General features: G+C 41.9%; 1 protein-coding gene across 1 annotated transcript in view; it reads right to left on the bottom strand.

The window, feature by feature from the left end:
• SYT10 (synaptotagmin 10) overlaps positions 1 to 20070 on the bottom strand; it is a 48162-nt gene that overhangs the window by 12766 nt on the left and 15326 nt on the right. Inside the window, exon 3 of the mRNA XM_065416149.1 lies at positions 15676 to 16240. Within this exon, the coding sequence (XP_065272221.1) occupies positions 15676 to 16240 (565 nt within the window). The remainder of the gene's footprint in view (positions 1 to 15675; positions 16241 to 20070) is intronic.

Below are 20070 nucleotides of genomic sequence, written 5' to 3'. Positions count from 1 at the left end.
TCCTCTTGAATTGCCTCCCAGTTCTGTAAGCATAATTCAGCAAATGTTTGGTGTAGGAGAGATTGAAGCTGGTTGTTCAGGTTCAATGGCAAGGCAAATGTGCTTGGTCCACCTTTGTAGCTCTCCAAACCCCTCCACTCAGCAATATGTAGAGAGGTGACCTTCAGAAGAAACATTGCACTGGCATAGGAGGCCAGATCTCCTCCACGGGACTGGTAAACCACTGCTCTTTTCCATCCCAATACCTCGAAAACTGCTATGTTCTCCAAATGATGCCTGTCTTTTCAAGAACAAATAGATGCCTGGTAATGTACCCCCAAAAGGAACCAACCCCCACCCCAAATTGCTCCTTGATGCACTGTAAACATTACAACATTTTAGTAACAGTACTGCAGGAACCTTACCATTATTTGCCTCAGCTCCTTCCTTGTGGGCTGCAAAAGTTGTCTGAGAAGGAAGGATGCTGTAAACAGTTGCATTCCTGTGATATTAAAAAGTATCAACATTGTGGCCTTCAGGAGCACAGTTAAGTTGTGTGTGTGTGTTGGGGAGAGGGTGTTCTTAGGTTCCTTCAAAGGAGAAATTAAATATAACGCTACCCTTGTGTTTGACTCAGCAGTATGTTCTGATGCCAACAGGGTACCTATTCTGCCAGGAGGGCAGGAGCAGCACTACAGAGACAGCAGAGGCAGGCAGACAGACCTGGAGCATTTGCTCATTGGCATACATAAGAGAAGTCAGGAACAGTTTTGCTTTCTTTGGGCATGGGACAATCAGGCTCTTAGGCAGGGTGGGGCACTGATGAACCAGTTCCTGAATCTAGAGTCATACCACAGGGAATGGGAGTATGTCCAGTGGGCAGAGTATCATGAACTCATGCAGTCACTAGTACAACTGGTGGTGGAAAGCTTTTGGGTCCCACCTGCTGCTGGTGACACTGCTCTTGTCTGGGAACAGGCAACACCTCCTCCTCCAGGTGCCTCGCAGGCTGCTGCTGATCCAACACTAACATGCTGGTCTCCTGGCACAACATCCTTCACTGGCACCCAAAAGCCCTTGCAGGAGAACCTTCCCCCTCCCCCCCCAAAGCATACAGGTGTGGAACAATGAGCTGAGCCATGCCTTGTAGCCCAGCCAGTGTTCATCCCTCAAACTCCATGCAGAAGATGTCCCCTCATCTCCCCCACATAATTTTTCTCAGCTACTCCCCCCTTGTCAGGGGAAGGGGAAGGACAAGGAGACAGGTCCACTGAAAGTAATGTTTGCACATGGCTTAGGGAATTTGATCCAGTTTTTGATTCATACGCAGTTCCGGTTAAAAACCATTTTTGTTCTATGTTCCATAGACCTTTTAAATAAAAGTTATTGTTCACTTCACTTGTGTGTGCACCTTGCTTTCCAAATATCATCAATGGGATATTTCCCACACGTTTGGGATGGGTCAGCAGGATGCACAGCAAATGACTATCAGTTCTGTAACTTTCTAATGCAGTGATGCCATAGAAAGACACTGAATTTTCTGTCCCTCCCACAACTCCTTCCGCCCTGCCGCTATGAATTTCCCAATGTTTAACAAAAGGAGAGAGAGAGAGAGAGAGAGAGAGAGAGCGAGCGCACGCAGGGTTTAGGACAATGAACAAAGCTCTGAGAAAACTGTTACTGTCCAATGCACCGGAACGAAAAATCAGAGAAGTTTACTTTAAATGTCTTTATGCCTTTGTCAATAATTTAACTGACAATACAGAAAAGAAACAAAACTAAATTAACACTGACGATATCGGATACTGAGCAGTGCTTTTACGACCCTTCCTCCTTCACCCCGTCAAACAGTCACGACATGCAACCAGAGGAGTACTCCTGCATAGCGGCTGATCAGTGCTGTGATCACTAGTTGCAGAAAACATTGTGAGGAAGGAATGAGTGAAGCCCCCCCAAAAAACCTTACTGAACTGTTTTTCAGTTACTTTCAGAATGATTAAGTACTCCCCAGAGAGCACCACGAAACAGAGTTGTTAACATATAAGAAAAAGATTGCTCAGTGCTGGCACTGAAGTGCTTATACACCCTCGAAACCAAAACCACAGCCAAATGTATTGACCCGGAGGAACAACCCTCACATAATGGTCTGCTTTCATTCGGTACATTAAGATGAGCTGCAGGGATCAAAACCCACCAATGGATGCCACAACACAACTATATAGCAATGCTCTATTGAGCTTTTACAGCAGCACTGTAGCATCACAGTGTCCTTTGGTGTCCCTTGGTACAGTCCAAAGTCACCTTCTGGCTCCCCACTGTTCCATGGTGTGCAAGCAAATAGCACCACAAATTTCCCTTGCCCTCTAGGAGCTGTGTACACATGTTTGGGATCTGGCTGCCTGTCCTGTGCCCGCTCAGTCCAGAAGTATTCCCCCTTATCCTCACATATGTTGGGCAAGGCACAGCATACCATGATTATGCAAAATGCATAGGGCACATTGGTATCCAGAGGGGTCCGTCAGTATCACCAACAAGTTTTCAGCCTTCCAAACACACACTCCACCACCATTCTGCAGCTACCACAGTCTGTAGCTGAATTCTCTTTTTCTTGGATCAGCAATGTTGGGATACAACTTCATGAGCCAAGTTAGGAATGGGTCTGTGGGGTGCCCCAAAATAAATGTCAGGCCAGAAACACTGTATATAACCACATCATTTCTGGGGAATAAAGTCCCTTCTTTCCCCCTGCAATACAATCCTAATCCCCTGAGCACCCTGGCATCATGGACTTTTCCCGTGTCCCCAACATTAGTGATCATGCACCAACCACTGTGGTCCACTAAGACATGGAGAATGAATGAATTGTAACTTTTTGGTTCACATACTCATTTGCCCCTTTTGGTGAGTAAAGTATTGGGATGTGTGTTCCATCGATGGCCCCTGAACAGTTCAGAAACCCCTTCCTCTGAAATCCAGCTATAATTACAGGGAACTGGGTTATGGCAATCACTTGTGGGTAGATCTCAGTATTGATAGCCTGGCAAACCTATACAGCCACCACCCTGACAGGTTGCCTTCCCAACCTCAAACTGGTTTGCAACTTACCAGTAGCTGTCAGGTGTTGTAGCCACCTCCTGTCCTGTTATGGGTTTCTGAAATTGAGTGGCATGGCACTGGAGGGTTGGTGCAAGCTCCTCACACAACTCCATGAAGGTATGTTTCCTGATTTGGAAGTCCTGCAGCTACTGGTCATCCTTCCAGGTTTCCAAGACGATGTGGCCTGACCATGTTGTGCTGGTTTTCCGCAACCAGAAGTGGCATTCCAGCCATGGACATACCACTGCAATCGCAGAATTCAACATATCTGTTCCATGAGACTATAGTGGATTTTCATTCATCTCTCTGTCAGCTCTCTTCAGCATTTCAACTATTCCTGGATCAATTCCATCCAGTATCAGGGAATGAACCTGCATGAACATTTGTCCTGCAAGCAGGAGCAGAAGCAGAACCATATCATCATGGACTTGGCTCTATGTCTTCCACACAGTTTGGTAGAAAGGAGAGGTGAGTGAGAGGTGCCATCACCAAATGTGTGAAGGTGGCATCTAGTACCAGCAACACAAAGCCAGGCAATTCCCAGAGTGTCTCCTGTGACACACAGGTCCCTGGGATACTGTCCCTGCAATGGTAGTGCTGCCATCCTGTACCAAAAATGGGGCAGCATGGATGCAGGTATATGCCTGTGCACAGTGTCTAGCTGTGCCCAGCACTGCATATGTAGACACTTGGCACTGGTATGGGTTCCATGTATTAGTAATACTTGGAAAAGTACATGGGGTGTACATAAGGATAGACAGCTTGTATATTTTATACACGCACCCATAATATTCTTTTCTAATAGTTTGGGTCTCTTTGGGTAACATTTTTGAAGGTGCCTAAATGACATAGTAGCCAAAGTCCCATTGACTTTGAATAAGTTGTAGGCACCTAAATCACTTAGGTGCTCTTGAAAATTTTACCCTATATCACTTTATGTCACACCAGTTCACTACGTTTTACCTCAGCCACCTGACCAGAGTATCTCAGTGCTATCAGACTTCATAAAGCCAAGGTGTAGATTGTCTACAAAGTTCACTTTTGTATCTCCAACGCACTTGTTTATATGACCTCTGACTCAAGAGATACAAGCACAAAGAATTCCAGTCCAAAGTTAATCAGATAAGTATTTATTTAACTATAACATCAAGAATTAAGCTTACCAGAGTTTATTTTAGAAGCAGACTTTTATACTGAATGTTTTATTTTATTTTTATTTTATTCATAATGGCTACAGGGGTTTTCTGAATTTCATTAGTGTGTTGTGAGTTTTTCCTCTTCTTAAATTAAATTAAGGTTTCAGTTAAGAGCTAACCTTACTGACAGATACTGCTTTACTTTCAGATCCACACTGCTCATAATGATTCACTGCCAAAGGCTTGCAATAATTTGTACAAAAAAAAGCCACACTGAGCACAGATACAATAAAACATCCACTTGGTGTTGAGTATCTTTTATCTATTTGTTTCCTTGTTGTGAACACAAGCCATTACACAGAACCATGGAACTGAAACAATGGTAAGCACTATACCAGCTTACATTTATTTCTATTGCTCCCTGTTTACATGACGAGCCAATACATTTCTGTTAAGGTGAGGCAAGAAAGAAATACAAAAATAGGAGAAAAAATCCAAAATAAAGGTGTCAACTATTCATATCAACTCTATTATTTAATTATAGAATATAGATTCCTTAGACAGCATTAAATTCTTATCCTTCACTTAGGGACCAACTCTATGACCACTCCTAAGTGACACTGAACATGTAAAACTCCTGTTAGGTTTAAAGGGAGTTTTGTGTGCTCACTGTCTGTCAGTTGGGGGCTTGATCCCGGGGCCACTGAAATCAATGGATAGACTACCATTGTTCTGTTATCATTGTCATCTGGGCCACTGGAGAGAACTAAAGCTCTGCCCATTCTCTACCACTACCTACCTGTGTGGGAGAAGTAGCAGCAATTCTGCAAATGCTGCTATGCATGATGCTGGTAACCATGCAGAGGTGTAAGGAGGTGTCTCATATGCCCTTGTTTCCCGGTGGAGTGCACAGGATGGTCCACGACGTGGCCCTTAGGACTTTAGTTGCTGGATAAAGCTTCACTCTTTCCCACTCAGACACAGTCTTATGGGTTTTCCCAGTTGTTCTCAATGGTTTCCATATCAAATGTTTTCAGTACACAATTAAAAACACAGTTCTATAGCTGCAAGCCCTGCAAACTCAACTGGGGATCAAGCAACGTTCATTCCTACTCTGATACCATCATCAGACATTCTAATCCAACTGAGGCATGTTGGTGATGTAGCTAACCTGAAGCCTGGATGCCTCCAGGGAAAGATATTGCAATAAGAATTTAGTAATTCTGTTGATGGGAGAGCTGGGACAGATTCCATCTCACTTTCCAATAGCTTTGTGGGTTCTACAGCTCTAACAGGAACAAAAAGCAAACAGGGAGCAGATCTGTGAAGTAAGAAGGTGTCATTTTTACATTAATCATTTTTCTGACCATAACTGCAGTCTAAGCAGTTACCATATTGTCACATCGTTATTCCCTCTCTGATTTTTCAAACTTCCCAGCTAACTCAAATTAATTCCTTCAGCAGCATTTCTCGGTTCACTACTGCCATGGGCTAGTTAGATGTTACAAAGGCTTGGAACTTTATATTGTTTTATTCATGCTAGTTGGTGATTAATTGCTAGTATTAAAATAATAATGATCCATTTAATTAATACTGAATTACAATGGACATCCCCTAGAATACTGTTGATGACATTAATACCATTCAGATTATTACAATGAAAACCAAAGGAATTAATAATCATTTAGGCTATTATTAATTAATATTTAGTCACTTTACCAGAACTTTCCTATTACGTAGAATGTAAATGCTTTTTTAATACTAGATATCGTGTGACAATAAAATATTTTTTTCTATTTGTGGGCACCATTTTCTACTTTTATATGCCATTATCTAGATTTCTAGCAAACCCTTCTACACATCTTCGTTATCACCACTTTTTGGTTCACTTTCCAAATGAATCTAATTTAAGCTATTATTTTATTAAATAGTGGGTCTTTTCTTCAGTTCCACAAGAGGACATTAAAAATACCTACAACGTTTTCATCTCCCTCATACACATACTCCAGCAGCATCAGTTAGCTCTAATACACAGTCTCCAAGTGTTACATTATAAGATGCTATTTTGAAAACCCAAATTATTTAGGACCCTATTCTGCCACTTTTACTCACATTGAACAGTACCTTACTCTGGAATACTAACATTAATTTCAACAGAAAGCTGGCAGAATCAGGTCCTGAGATTGTTCTTTCCTATCATTTCAAACTAAGAAAATATTTTCTGATTTTTAGGGACATTTGAATGTTCCTGGTTTCCACCAAAAAATGTCCGAATGAGTTTTAACCTACAGAATAAATGCATGTTCCAATATCCTATCAGGGACTAAATAAAACAATGTTGACAAATCAGATTATTTTGTTTGTTGGTTGGAAATTAAAGAGCCAGATAGAATTGCTCTGAAAATTATGTTGACAAAAATCATAACTGCACTAGAGGAACCAGTGTCATGTCACTGAAAGACTACATAGGACCCAAACTGACAATTGTGATGTTTGACTGTCTGTGTATTATGAGCATCATTGTGGTATTTACCTTGTAAAAATTACATGAAATCACATGGGCTTTTCAAAAATGCCTCAGGCATATAGGAGCACTAATCCTATTGACTTTCAATGGGATTTATTCTTTTCAAAACACCACCCCCAGATTATATTTTGTTCTCTTCCCTTATTCCAGGCACATGAATTTCATTTTCCCCCCCTTCCCAGCATCATCTATTGACTTAGTTATTCTGCTGGGAGATTAGTGTTATTGTGGGAATCTAGGCCAAGGAGATGGGTCTTACATTTTGACCTGAAGGCCGTGATTGCTGGTATTAAAAGCTGCTAATAGCTCAAACAACATCAGCATGTCCAATTAGCCTCTGTCCATAACTACAAGAATAGCATCTGAATAGGTCTAGAGTGAGGTCTATGTGATTGCCCATTTTTTAAAAAATGTGGTTCGCAAACACTTACACCCTATTCAGTAATACTTTCCACTTATTCATCTTCAAAGTGCTTTACAGACAATAATTAATCCCATATTACTGCTTTAGCGCTTGGATTTAACCTTCACTCGCAATATTGTGTCTATAAGGATGCATATCTTGCACCATTACTATCTCCAATTTACCTGTGAGTAAACTTTGACACAGATGTTAGTGACTTATCCAAGAACACAGGAGTCATTGTCATAGCTTGGTCAAGGAGTCAAGAGTTTCTTGCTCCAAGTCCTTTAATGAGACCACTATATAGCATACCTCTACCTATTGGTAGTTTGGTATCCAAACGTGCAGAGGCACACAAAAGATTAACCTGAATAGATTCTACATTTATATAAATAAAAAGCAGAGACTTTATCTGTACTTCTACAGCACCCAGTACACTGAGGTGCCCATCCTCATGGAGGCCTTAGGATCCTACTGTAATGTAAATGTAAATAGTATCAGCTATCACTAATGGGGGTGGGATATGGATTAGATTTTGAAAGTATCAGAGGATGGAAGGTTATACAAGAATACTTAACCCCTTCCAGCCCTGTTTAACGTGTTCAGGTAGGCTATTCACTCCATAGGCTGCACCTGGAGGAAGAGCCAGGGAGCAGGGAATTAATTGCAAGCAGGCTCAGCTGGGCAGGAAGAGACGGGGCCTATAAAGCCAGGAAGCTGGCAACAGACTGAGGCAGCAGTCACTCCCTGGGAAGAGGGAGGAGGGTTTGGAGATGGTACTCCCAGAAAAAGGGGGAAGCCAAGAGTGGTAGGAAGCAGTCCAGGGAAGAAGCAATGGGGGCTGGGAGAGTAAAGCCCAGAACCGCTGGATTAAGGGTCCCTGGACTGGAAACCAGAGTACACGGCAAGCCAGGGTTCCCGTACCAGCCACTAAAGGATTAGCGCCTGAGGCAGTGAATGGGAAGACTGCCCAGGACTGCTGAAAGAAAGACTTTGATAAACACCGGAAGGGGGAGGCACAGATAGTGACCTGGCCAGAGGGACAAGTCACGAAGAAAACCCTCTGGTTTCTGGGATGAGAAAGGAGCTGCAGACATAAGAGAGAGACAGTGTGACATCGCGTGACCACATGAAGAAGTGTCGATCTTGAGAGCCAGAGTGACCAAGAGGAGGCTCCAGACAAGCAGTGAGTGGAGCACCCCATGACAGATTTAGAAATATAAGAGTCCAACCCAGCAAGGACTTCACATGCCAAATTCTCATTGAAGATGGAGTAGACTATTTCTTTGTCTGGGGTTCTTTGCATATTTCTTTATATTAAAAACCATCAAAGTGCAGCTGGAAGGATTCATTTATTTCTTTATTGACTGCCTTTCATTTTTTAAAATCAGTGGATACAATGAGCATGTTTTGTGTGCATACTGGTTTCATTTTCTTGAACGCTGTTACAACAGATTGAGTGAAGTCTATGACTCCAACCTTGGAAAAGGGATGGCAATACACTTAGGCACTCTAAGGGAGCCTAATGTGACCATATATGGACACTCTTAAAAGCTTTGAATAAGAATCAGGTTCCATGGATCTATAACATAAGATGCTCCTAGAGCTTCCATATATCTGCAGCCCCCCATAAGGAGGCCAAGAATGCATCATTATCCTGGATATCCTCAGCACATTTTACTCTTTCTATCAAATGATATATCTTGATATCATTGGGCATACTAAGAAATTTTACATAAAATCTTTGAAATTCTCCATCTCTAAATTGACAACTATGTGTACATATGCTTATGCTTGCAAAATGCATTGAATTTCTTATAGATTTCATTTAATAAAAATACTACATTAAATATACATTTCTATGTGTAGTAAATATTAACTAGGTGTGTCTGTTGTATATAACTAATTTCTACTGTGTATGGTAAGAGAAAATGACATAATAAAATCAATATTTTCTGTAATATAATTAATGCAAGTGTTCCTCAAAGGAATATGTCCGTAATAGTTGGGGGGAATGGGAGAGTCAGTGAGCTGGTCTACACAATGAGACAGGAAAACTACATTAAAGTTAATTTTAGAACGAAGATGAATAGATTTCATGCTTTTGACCAGAAACTCCTGGTTGAACTACAGCATAGCTCTTGGAAAGACATCCAATCTTGATTTAAAGACTTTGAGTTATGGAGAATCCCTCATATTGCTATGTATATTGTTCCAATGGTTAATTACCCTCACTATTAAAATGTTCACTTTATTTCTGGTCTTAATTTGTCTAGCTTCAGTTTCCAGCAATGGATACCATTATGCCTTTGTCTGCTAGAACCAAGAGCCCTCTGCCACCAGAAATCTTATCCCCATGCAGGTGTCTTTTAATGTAGAAAAAGGGTATGTCTACACTACGGGATTAATCCGAATTTATATAATTCGAATTTAGGAAACCGATTTTATAAATTCGAATGTATTCGGCCACACTAGGCACCATTAATTCGGTGGTGTGCGTCCAAGCTACCGTAGTAGCATCGATTTCCAGAGCGTTGCATTGTGGGTAGCCAATAACATTGAATTGCCAATAACATCGAATTGCGGCCACACTAACCTTAATTCAGATTAACAATACCGATTTTGACGCTACTCCTCTCGTCGAGGAGGAGTACAGAAATCGAATTAAAGGGCTCTTTAATTCGAATTAAATGGCTTTGTTGTGTGGACGGGTCAAGCGTTAATTCGAATTAAAGCAGCTAAATCCGAATTAAAGTCGTAGTGTAGACCAGGCCAAAGGGACTAAGGGAATTCTTAGCCATACTCTATTTGCAGAACAGGACATGAATATTTGAATAATGTCTGTGGGAGGGAGGTGGTCCTGGAAGGGCTTGAAAGTCTGAGGAGATGCCACTCTCCCTTTATTTGGTGAGTGTTGCACCAGTCCCCAGATCCAGATCTAGAGTTGGCTCCCAGTTACCTACAGTGTCAGTAAATCCCTAGGTATGCTTCCTGTGTACTGGAAAGCAGGCCCGGACCCATTGGCCAGAGGTAATAAACCCCACAAAACAAACAAAACTGTCCAAAACATGGGGAAGATGGGAGTGAGGTGAGGGGGGAAGAAGTATCAGAGATATATGTTTATGGGTGGTATCTCGTTCCCCAAGCACTGGAGTAGTATGAGCTGAGTAAGGTCCTTACTCCTGTTCCAGACATTCAATTTTTAAAATTATCTGCTGATCACTAATACAGGAAGGCCAGCTTGTGGTGAAATCCATTTCCACTACAGCACATTCACGTATCCAAGCATGGCTTTTCTCATTCCACATTCATGGCACTAAAGGAAGCAGAAAAGTGCATAAGTAAAAATATCCTGCTCAGGGTGTAAAGTTTACTCTCAATGTCTGCTGAGTCAATTTGAGCACCTACTTCTCAAGACATGACCCAAATCCTATGGACTTTACTGGCCTGATCCAAAACCTTTTGGCATCTTACCATTGACTTCACTAGACTTTTGAATAGGTTCTTAGAGCATAAATTCCTCATCTCATCCACTTAAGCATTGCTTAACCCAGTGCAGAATTGGCCCCTCAGTCTTACAGTTTCTGCAATGTAAGAATTGGAAATCGTTAACACTAACCTGATTTTCATGAATATAAAATAGCTAAAATAAACTCCAAAACAATCCAAACCACAAGTTCATGGTAGCACATTCCAGCTTATATATGTTAGTAATTTATAATAGTATGGTTTTATTTTGCCAGTAAAAATAATACAGTCAACTACTGAAAAAATGTTAATAATTCAAAGATTCAAAAAGTCTATGAAGTCACAATATAGTTATACATAACTACAAGTTACTTTAATTTTCACGTGTTCACTGGTAGTGGTTTTTAAGTGGTAGCCACTTAGAAAACAGGCTATTTGCACTAGTACAATACTGTTCATAAAGTTGTGCTTACAGTTATAAGCTCCTTGCTGAATGACTGAAGCTCAGAACACAGCTGCTACTTCCTAAACTGCACACTTATGATTTGAAATTGTAAAATAGTGGTTCATTAATACCAAACAAGATACTACCACATTAAACTAAGCACAATAATTAGGTGGTTTTGTCTCTCAATGCTGAGGAGAGTTGTACTAATGTCAGCAGCCAAGAACAGCAATAATTCTCAGCCACATGCATATTAGCATGTCTCTCCCAGAAGCACCATTTGGTATGACATTCTAGTCTGCTCAAAAAGATGTCCAAGAAGTTTAGAATGATGAGATCATTTTGGTTTATCAAGTAAAAAGCTTTGCATTTTTGCCTGGTCTAAAGGACCAATGAACATTTAAATATAACATCTCTCAAAACCCACCAGAATTAATAATAATAAAAAAGCAATGCCATTGGGCTTCATTTCAGCAAAGAACTTAAAGCACTCATTGAAGTCAAAGCATGTGAAAGTTAAATACATACTTAAGTACTTTGCTAGATCAGGGCCTATGCCAATGGAAAGCTGGGATTTTAAGTTTTAAGCCCTGAATGTTCATTGGAAATGTAAAGGGATGTTAATATTTGTACCTCAGCTGTAATTTCAATTAAAGTCTAAAAGACCATTTGAGTCCCATTTGCTGCTGACATCATGAATATTTGCTGTTTCCACATTCAAGAGGAAGATGTTTGACTTATTCAGATATTATAGTATGATATTTTCTCTACTTAGTCTGATCTGCTTGTGAAATCATCAGCAGTATGAGTCTGAAATGGCCTATTAGACTTAGCTAGATAGGGTGACCAGATGTCCCGATTTTATAGGGACAGTCTCAATTTTTGTGTCTTTTTCTTACATAGGCTCCTGTTACCCCCCCATCCCCTGTCCCGATTTTTCATACTTGCTGTCTGGTCACCCTATAGCTAGAAGATGGAGCCAGCTGGTTTTTCTTTACCTTTTGTATGACTAACTGAATTTTCAGATCTTTAATATACTAAAACAAATGTATTAGCTAGTTGACACTCATGCTTTTTTATCATCTATAGGTAGGGCCTTACCAAATTCATGGCCATGAAAAAATGCATCAGGGACCGTGAAATGTGGTCTTTTGTGTGCTTTTACCATACAGTTTTCATGGGCGAGACCAGCGTTTCTCAAATTGGGGGTCCTGACCCAAAAGGGAGCTGCAGGAGTGGGGGCCCTCACAAGATTATTTTAGGGGGGTCACGGTATTACCATCCTTACTTCTGTGCTGCCTTCAGAGTTGGGCAGCCAGAGAGTGGTGGCCACTGACTGAGGCAGCGCAGATGTAAGGGTAGCAATACCATACCAGGCCACCCTTACTTCTATGCTGCTGCCAGCAGCCCCAGCTCTCCAGCTGCCCAGCTCTGAAGTCAGCGCTGCCACCAGCACCAGCGCAGAAGTAGGGGTAGCAGTACCCGCAACCCCCCTACAATAATCTTGCAATGCCCTTTACAACTCCTTTTTGGGTCAGGACCTCTAAAATTACAACAACATGAAATTTCAGATTTAAAAATAGCTGAAATAATGAAGTTTACAATTTTTAAAATCCTATGATTGTGAAATTGACCAACATGGCCTGTGGATTTGTCAGGGCCTTATCTGTAGGTAGATGTCTATACTGCAATTAAACACCAGTGGCTGGTCTGTGTCAACAGACTCGAGCTGGGGCTGCAGGGCTGTTAAATTGCAGTGTAGACGTTTGGGCTTGGACTGGAGCTCAGGCCGTGAGACTCTTCTCCCACCCCCCGGCAGGGTCTCGGAACTCCCTCCGCTCCAGCAAAGCCCGAACATCTACACTGCAGTTTTAAAGCCAAATAGTCCAAGCCACAAGAGCCCAAGTCAGCCGACACGGGCCAGCCACAGGGGTTTAATTGCAGGGTAGATATACCCTTAGGTACTCAAATGGCACCCATTACCATAGCATCTGATTGCCTCACAATCTTTAAAGCATTTGTTCTCAGAACACTCCTGGGCTGTATTATCATTTCAATTTTGCAGAATGAGGAACTGAGACAGAGACAGACTAAGCGCAACCTCATTCAAAAAGCTTGCAGAAGAGCAGGGAATTGAACCCAGGTCCAAGGCTAGCATTCTGAATCATTCTTTCCATGTGTAAGAGCCGCTGTTTCATGTACTTGCCAGGCCAAAGAAATATTTTGGCAGTTTGTTAACTCTTCAAAGGCATTGGTACTGGACCTATGATCAGAAAGAAAGTAGGTTCCTGTATCCTACCCATATCTGCACCACTCAGCTACACCCAGAAGCTAGAACCTCCAAAGCACTACCATCCACTTGAATCTAACAGTACAGTACCCAGTGCCACCAATTCTGATATGCCTGCCCTGAGGGTGGAGAGAGGGGTTTGTCAGGGGTGAAAGAAAAGAGGAGTTGTCTGCCCACATTAAAGAGGAGGCATGCCTGCAGTAGCCTGTGGTCTGTAATTCGGCCAATCCACTCCTCTAAGAAAATTGCATGAGATCACCACCATATCCCAGCTCTTGCTTAGACTTTCAGTCAAGCTGATCACTTTGTTCAGGAGGAAATAATTAAAATGCATATGAGTGTTTTTTTATTTTATTTAATTTTTAACTCCACTGGTTATTGTACAGAAGATGGAGCCAACAGAACAAACCATCCTAAACTTGTACAATTCATTAATGAATGGTTAGAAAACCCTTCAAGATCCTTGGAGGAAAGGGGCTATACAAGTGCAAAGCATTATCGTCGTCATGAAACAGACTGCTCAAGAGGACTAAGAAAATGATGGGGGAAAAAAAACAAACCAATTTCATATTCAGCCAAGAAATATTTTAATGTTACCTATGAACCTTTAAAGTCTACACAATGTAGCAACCAGGGCTGATGCCAGAGATAGGGTGACCCGATGTCCCGATTTTATAGGGACAGTCCCAATTTTGGGGTCTTTTTCCTACATAGGCTCCTATTATCCCCCACCCTCTGACCCGATTTTTCACATTTGCTGTCTGGTCACCCTAGCCAGAGAGGACAGTGGAGGTAGCTGAGACAGTTGTTCCAGTCCTGTGCATGAGATGCTGATGCTCATTGGTACCTCTAGTGGTGGGTCAGTGCTGATGCACTGCTCTATAGAGCAACACAGGGTCTCACTAAGTGCAACAGCAACAGGAGGCTGAGGTGGCGATGCCATTAGCAGCAGCAGCTGTAGAAGAGAGCCAGCAGCAGGTGACTGCCGAGGAGGTGCCAGGCAGCATGAAGAGAGCCTGAAATGAAGCCCTGAACAGCCCCTGGCTATTCTGAGATCCTGGAAAAGGCGCAAAATGGAAGGCAGACTGGGAATGGGGAAAAACAGGGGCACAGGGGATACAAATGATGAGAGATGTGAAAAAGATGAAGGGAGGTGAAATAAAAAGGGCAGAGAGACAAGGGTGTGTGTGAGAAAAGGGCACAAATAGAGGGCAGAGAAAAGGGGGGAAACAGAAAATGGAAGGAGGGAGCCAAGGCCATCAATGTGAAGGGGGAAGGAGGAAAATAATAAATGGGGGACAGAGACAAGGTAAGAGGGTGAGTCCTCTGGGAGAAAGGGGGAAAACAGAGAGGATGGCGTAGAGCTCCCACCTGTGAGGGAGCAGCCCTGCTTGTGTTTCGTCTCCTAAACCCAGTAAATCTTGGGTGCAGTGCTGGCAACAGCCCACCTCCTACTGAAAAAGCATGGATAAGGAAGGCATATGGCTCAGAGCGACGTAGATACCCCCAGTACAGCAAGATAACAGGAAGTTTCCTTATGAACAGTGTAGTATTTTAGAGAAAACTGATTTGTTTTCTGAAACCATCTATCTGATTCCAAGTGGAAAAGATGAGTTTGGCCTTCTGACTAGTAAAGATAAGGTTGGGAGGTAGTGTTTGTTAGTAGTTGCAGCAAGTCACCTATTTGCTTCTGTTCACAGATGAATTTTATAGGCTACAGTTCTCACTTGAAAAAGTAAACCAATTCTCTCTGTTTCCAAATGTTCCCCCATATGTCCTTCTGCTCTCCATCAACACTGAGTGTCTATAGTAGACATTAGCAACAAAGAATATGTAGATATTTCATGTAGGATACCCTGTGCATGGGACAGCTGTTAGAAATCATTTTAGACACTGGATCATCTTAACCTCCATCTCTTTTTTCATTTAGATTCCAATATGTGAAAGATGGTTAATAATACTAAGGTGGTTTCATGGCATATTAGTACATGAACATTTTGAAGGACAATGTGGAAATGTACATATGTTCTGCTAACAGGAAAATATTAACTGTTCCCGTTAAACAGTGACACTTAGGGGTTTGATTTAATTAATCAATCTAATTTCCATTTGTATAGTGTGTCATGAGGGTAACTCTATGTTCCCAGAAGAGTTTTTTTTTAAAAATTACATTTCACTGCTTCCCAATCATCTTATTTTCCATGCTCAAAGGAAAACACTGGCAACTCTTTTTTTCAAATCTGTGCTGATAGACAGTATATGCTTTCCGTAAAATACAAAGGAGAAATGAAAATATCATCAGTTTGAACACTTTTGGGACACATTACTTACTGTGGTGGCACAGTGGATGTCTTTCCACACAGTGGCTTCCCTGGAGAGATCAGAGACTTCAAAAAAGTTATCAAGAATAACTTCCCCAATCATGTCATGTCTAGAAAATCTGTCAAAATCATATACACTGAAATGCAATTTCCTGTTGCTGAGCTGATCATAGGCTACAGGAAACTGAAAGGTTTCATCAAAGACAGGATTTAAAGTCTTTCTGTGAACCCGTGTCTGAAACTTCTTTTTCCTGTCTGGGAGAAGGTAAATCTTAACGTACGGATCTGAGGTTCCTGTAAAGTCTTTAGCAGGTAGATCTAAGGCTTTGACAATGGTAACAACAAGGAGTTCATTTTCATAATCATACCGGAGAGCAAAGTTAAGTTTCCCACAGATTTTCACATCTTCTTGCTTGTCTTCTGAATCAACAGACTTCTGTTTATAGAGTTCTGGTTTTATTCGCCCGATGCTGGTTGTTGTCTCACCCCGTTGTAAAATCGGATCTGTCCCCATGTTAAAATCAACACTGGACACTTGCATCTGCCTTGGCAAGTGCCTCCTGAAAGAATTATGCCTGCACACACAAAAAATTAGCTTGGATTATCTCCATGAAAACGTATGGGTTTTCCCAAATAAAAATATGAACAAAAATTCTAAACAAATCAAAGCTTAGGTTTAAAAACAAAGACATTGCTGTGCAAATCCAGTCTTGAACTAAGAATTACCATTAACACCATACAACATAATTTTACATGAAAATGGAATTTCTTATCCCAAAGGACACCCAGTTTCCTAGCAATACAACACATACCTTGTTTTGAAAAATGTGTACCTGAAACTGCAGTAGAAATTATACGACTCCCCAAACTTCAGTAAGGCTAAAACATCACGGTAAATTAATACCTTCATTTTTATGGTAAGTGCCATGTGATTTTTTTTTTAATAATCAGAATTGGTCAGGACTTCAGTTTTCTCTCTCATAAAATAGGAACTCTAACACTGATCCCTAGCACCAGGCTAGGGTATTAGTACAGTGTTGTTACACAGGAAAGAGTACCGCCTGCCACTCATCATCAACACTTCCTGTAACTCTTGGGCATTCCTTGGAGGTTTTCCATCTAAGTATTTAACAGGCTCAACACTTCTCAACTTGCGAGATCTGAAAAGACCATAAGGAACTAGGCATGCAGGTAAAAGTATAGCATTTAATCAGTAGAGGCCCTAATCCTATAAAGATTTATACACATGCTTAAATGTTTTCAGGATTGAGGTTATAGTTGGGTTCCGATTTGTGTTTTAACATTTAACATTGAATTCTAGCTGTTCTATAGTTTAAAGGTTTATTAGACATTTTTATGTTCCACTTTTTCCTGCTTTCCTATTCACCCTACAGTGTGTCAGAAGATGAATTCACTTAATGATACCAGAAGAAATTATTTTTAATTCCTCCTAATTTGGATGGCAGTATAGTACATTCATGATACTTAAGGCCTTATGCTGTCTACAATAACAGTGGGAATTTTGCCATTGCCTTCAAAAAGAGTAGGATCTGGCCTATTGTGTTTTACAGTAGTATAAAATGTAGGATAATATACTTACTATATTTAATCTGGTGAAGACTTTGTGTAACCTAAATGTCCATTCAATTTTTCTGCCATTATAAAATTTCGCTGGTATATTACCACCCTTGTAAGCTGTGCTGTAACAAACTCAGATTGCTCCTATGACTACACTTATACTTAGCTGCCATTAAAAACCAATTCAATTGTCAGAATTTCCTCTCTTTTGCACAATCTATTACTTATTAATGCCAGATGTAAATGTGCATTATTGCTCAGTTCCCCCACAGTTCAGCATGCTGAAACCAAGAGGAGTCACAGCTGTATGTTTATTTCTTTAAACCAGGAAGACAAATTCTCCATTTGAAAATGATTGTGAGTAATTTCATGGAAAATATTCTTATTTATGCTGTAAGGGAGAGGCTGCACAATGAACAAAACTGCTGTGGATCCTCTGAGTGCTGCACCAAGGGGGCAATCTGCAGCCATTAAATAATAAACAAGAACATTTTCCATTCTGGATGCCTTAGGGGCGTTGAGTGCAGGGAACAGTCCTCTCAACACAGCCATAATTTGGATTTGAACTGGTTATAAGAAATCTAAGTATTTCAAACCTGAAAGTTAGATGAATAAAACACACTTCTGATCACACACATTTCTGCATCAGAGAGAAACTCTCAAACTGAACTCTAATCAAATTAAAAAAATAAGTTAAATATAGGTTCAAGTGCCACAAATGTCCTCGACTCTGCCTGCAAATTTGGAGGGATTTATAATCACAGATTTAAAAAAAAAATGTTTTTCTCCTCCATGTTGTATGAAAAAAATCTACACAAACAGGAGAATCTGACTATGCAGTGGAAACTGTGAAACAAACTGCTGTCAGAGGAACAAAGTAAGCAAACTGGAAACATACAAAAAAGGTTCTTTGATCTCTTGTATTTATAATAATCTGAGGTATCATTTGTAAAAATAGTAGGTAACATTTTCCAAACAAATTTCAAAATTAAAAATGTTTACACACACACACGCATCGTAATATCCTCCAATGAAACTAGTCACTATTTGTAAGTGTCACTTGATAAAACCGTACAGCTGTAGGATTGCTCTCTGTGGTAACCAAGGCTCAGTAGCACTTTTACTCTACTAAGCCAATGCCCTAATTACACAGTACCTAGTGAATGTTCTGAGTCACAACTTTTCAACAAGACAGCTAATTACTCTTTTAATTATTAAGGTGCTTCACTGTTGTCATGGCAACATAGTTATGTTCCTTTTTTCTGCAATAACAAAGGGATTAATGACTGTTATACTGAAGTGCAAGGATCTCAGCCAATCACATTGTGGAGATGCCATATAGTTACAGACTCACACCTCTACCAGGGCTTTCAGTGACAAAAGAGTGCAGGTCCATGCACTCTGATTCACTACTGCCCCTAAAAGCATCATCATAAATAATAATATCTAGCTCTTATATAAGATTTTTCATCAATAGATTTGAAAGTTCTTAAGACTGGCCTCCACATCCCCCAAACAAGCATGATTTCCTCAAATCAGATGAGAAAAACTTTGTGTCATAAATGTTTACTCCCTAGATATTCTCCAGTAATGATAATAGTAATTATATAACAATGAGTAACATGACAGTGCTTTCTGTTAACTGAGTGAGAACCACACCCAAATCATAAGACGGATGATACTATGATTAAGGCACTGGACTGGAAGTCAGGATATATGAGTTCAATTATTAGCTCTTTCACAGACTCCGTGTGACCTTGGGCAAATCACTTAGTCGGCTGTTTAGCCAAACATATAAGTACATGCTTAACTTTAAACGTGCTTAAATTAATCCCTAGAATGGAACATAAGCACATGCTTAAGTACTTTGCTGAGTATGTATGGACCTAAGGATGTGCTTAAGTACTTTGCTTTAAGACAAAGGTGGGCAAACTATGGCCCGCGGGACCCTCCTGCCCGGCCCCTGAGCTCCTGCCCTGGGAGTCTAGCCCCCGGCCCCTCCCCTGCTGTTGCCCCTCCCCTGCAGCCTCAGCTCGCTCTACCGCCGGTGCAATGCTCTGGGCAGCGGGGCTGCGAGCTCTTTCCGGACAGTGCAGCTGCAGAGCCGCGGCCTGACCCGGTGCTCTGTGCTGTGCGGTGGTGTGGCTGGCTCCAGTCGGGCGCCGCGGCTGCCTGTCCTGGTGCTCTGGGTGGTGTGGCTGTTGTGCCGCCAGCCACCGGTGCTCCAGGCAGCGTGGCAAGGGGGCAGGGAGCTGGGGGAGTTGGATACAGGGCAGGGGAGTTCGGGGTGGTGGTCAGGGGGCAGTGGTCTGGATAAGAGTCAGGCTGGACAGAGGGCGGGGAACAGGGGGGTTGAATGGGGGCAGGGATTCCCAGGGGGCAGTCAGGAAGGAGGGGGGGTTGGATGGGGCAGCGGGGGGGCAGTCAGGGGCAGGGGTGTGGGGGCGGTCAGGGAGAAGGGGTGGTTGGATGGGGTAGAGGTCCCGGGGGGGGCAGTCAGGAATGAGAGGAGGGATTGGATGGGGCAGCGAGGGGCAGTCAGGGGCAGGGGTTCTGGGGGATGTCAGGGGACAGGGGGGTTGGATGGGGCAGGAGTCCCGGGGGGGCCGTCAGGGGGCGAGAAGCAGGAGGGGTACGATAGGGGGCAGGGCTGAGCCACGCCTGGCTGTTTGGGGAGGCACCGCTTCTGCTAACTGGCCCTCCATACAATTTTGGAAAACCGATGCTGCCCTCAGGCCAAAAAGTTTGCCTGCCCCTGCTTTAAGATCATGGTGACTCAGTTCCTCATCTGTAAAATGGGGGTTGTGTTGTGTTTTGATAATACTTC

This window comes from Emys orbicularis, chromosome 1 (genome assembly GCF_028017835.1).
Source record: "Emys orbicularis isolate rEmyOrb1 chromosome 1, rEmyOrb1.hap1, whole genome shotgun sequence".
Taxonomy (NCBI): Eukaryota; Metazoa; Chordata; order Testudines; family Emydidae; genus Emys; species Emys orbicularis.
Note: the sequence above shows the minus strand (reverse complement) of the source record. Positions and strands in the feature narration are given on the sequence as shown.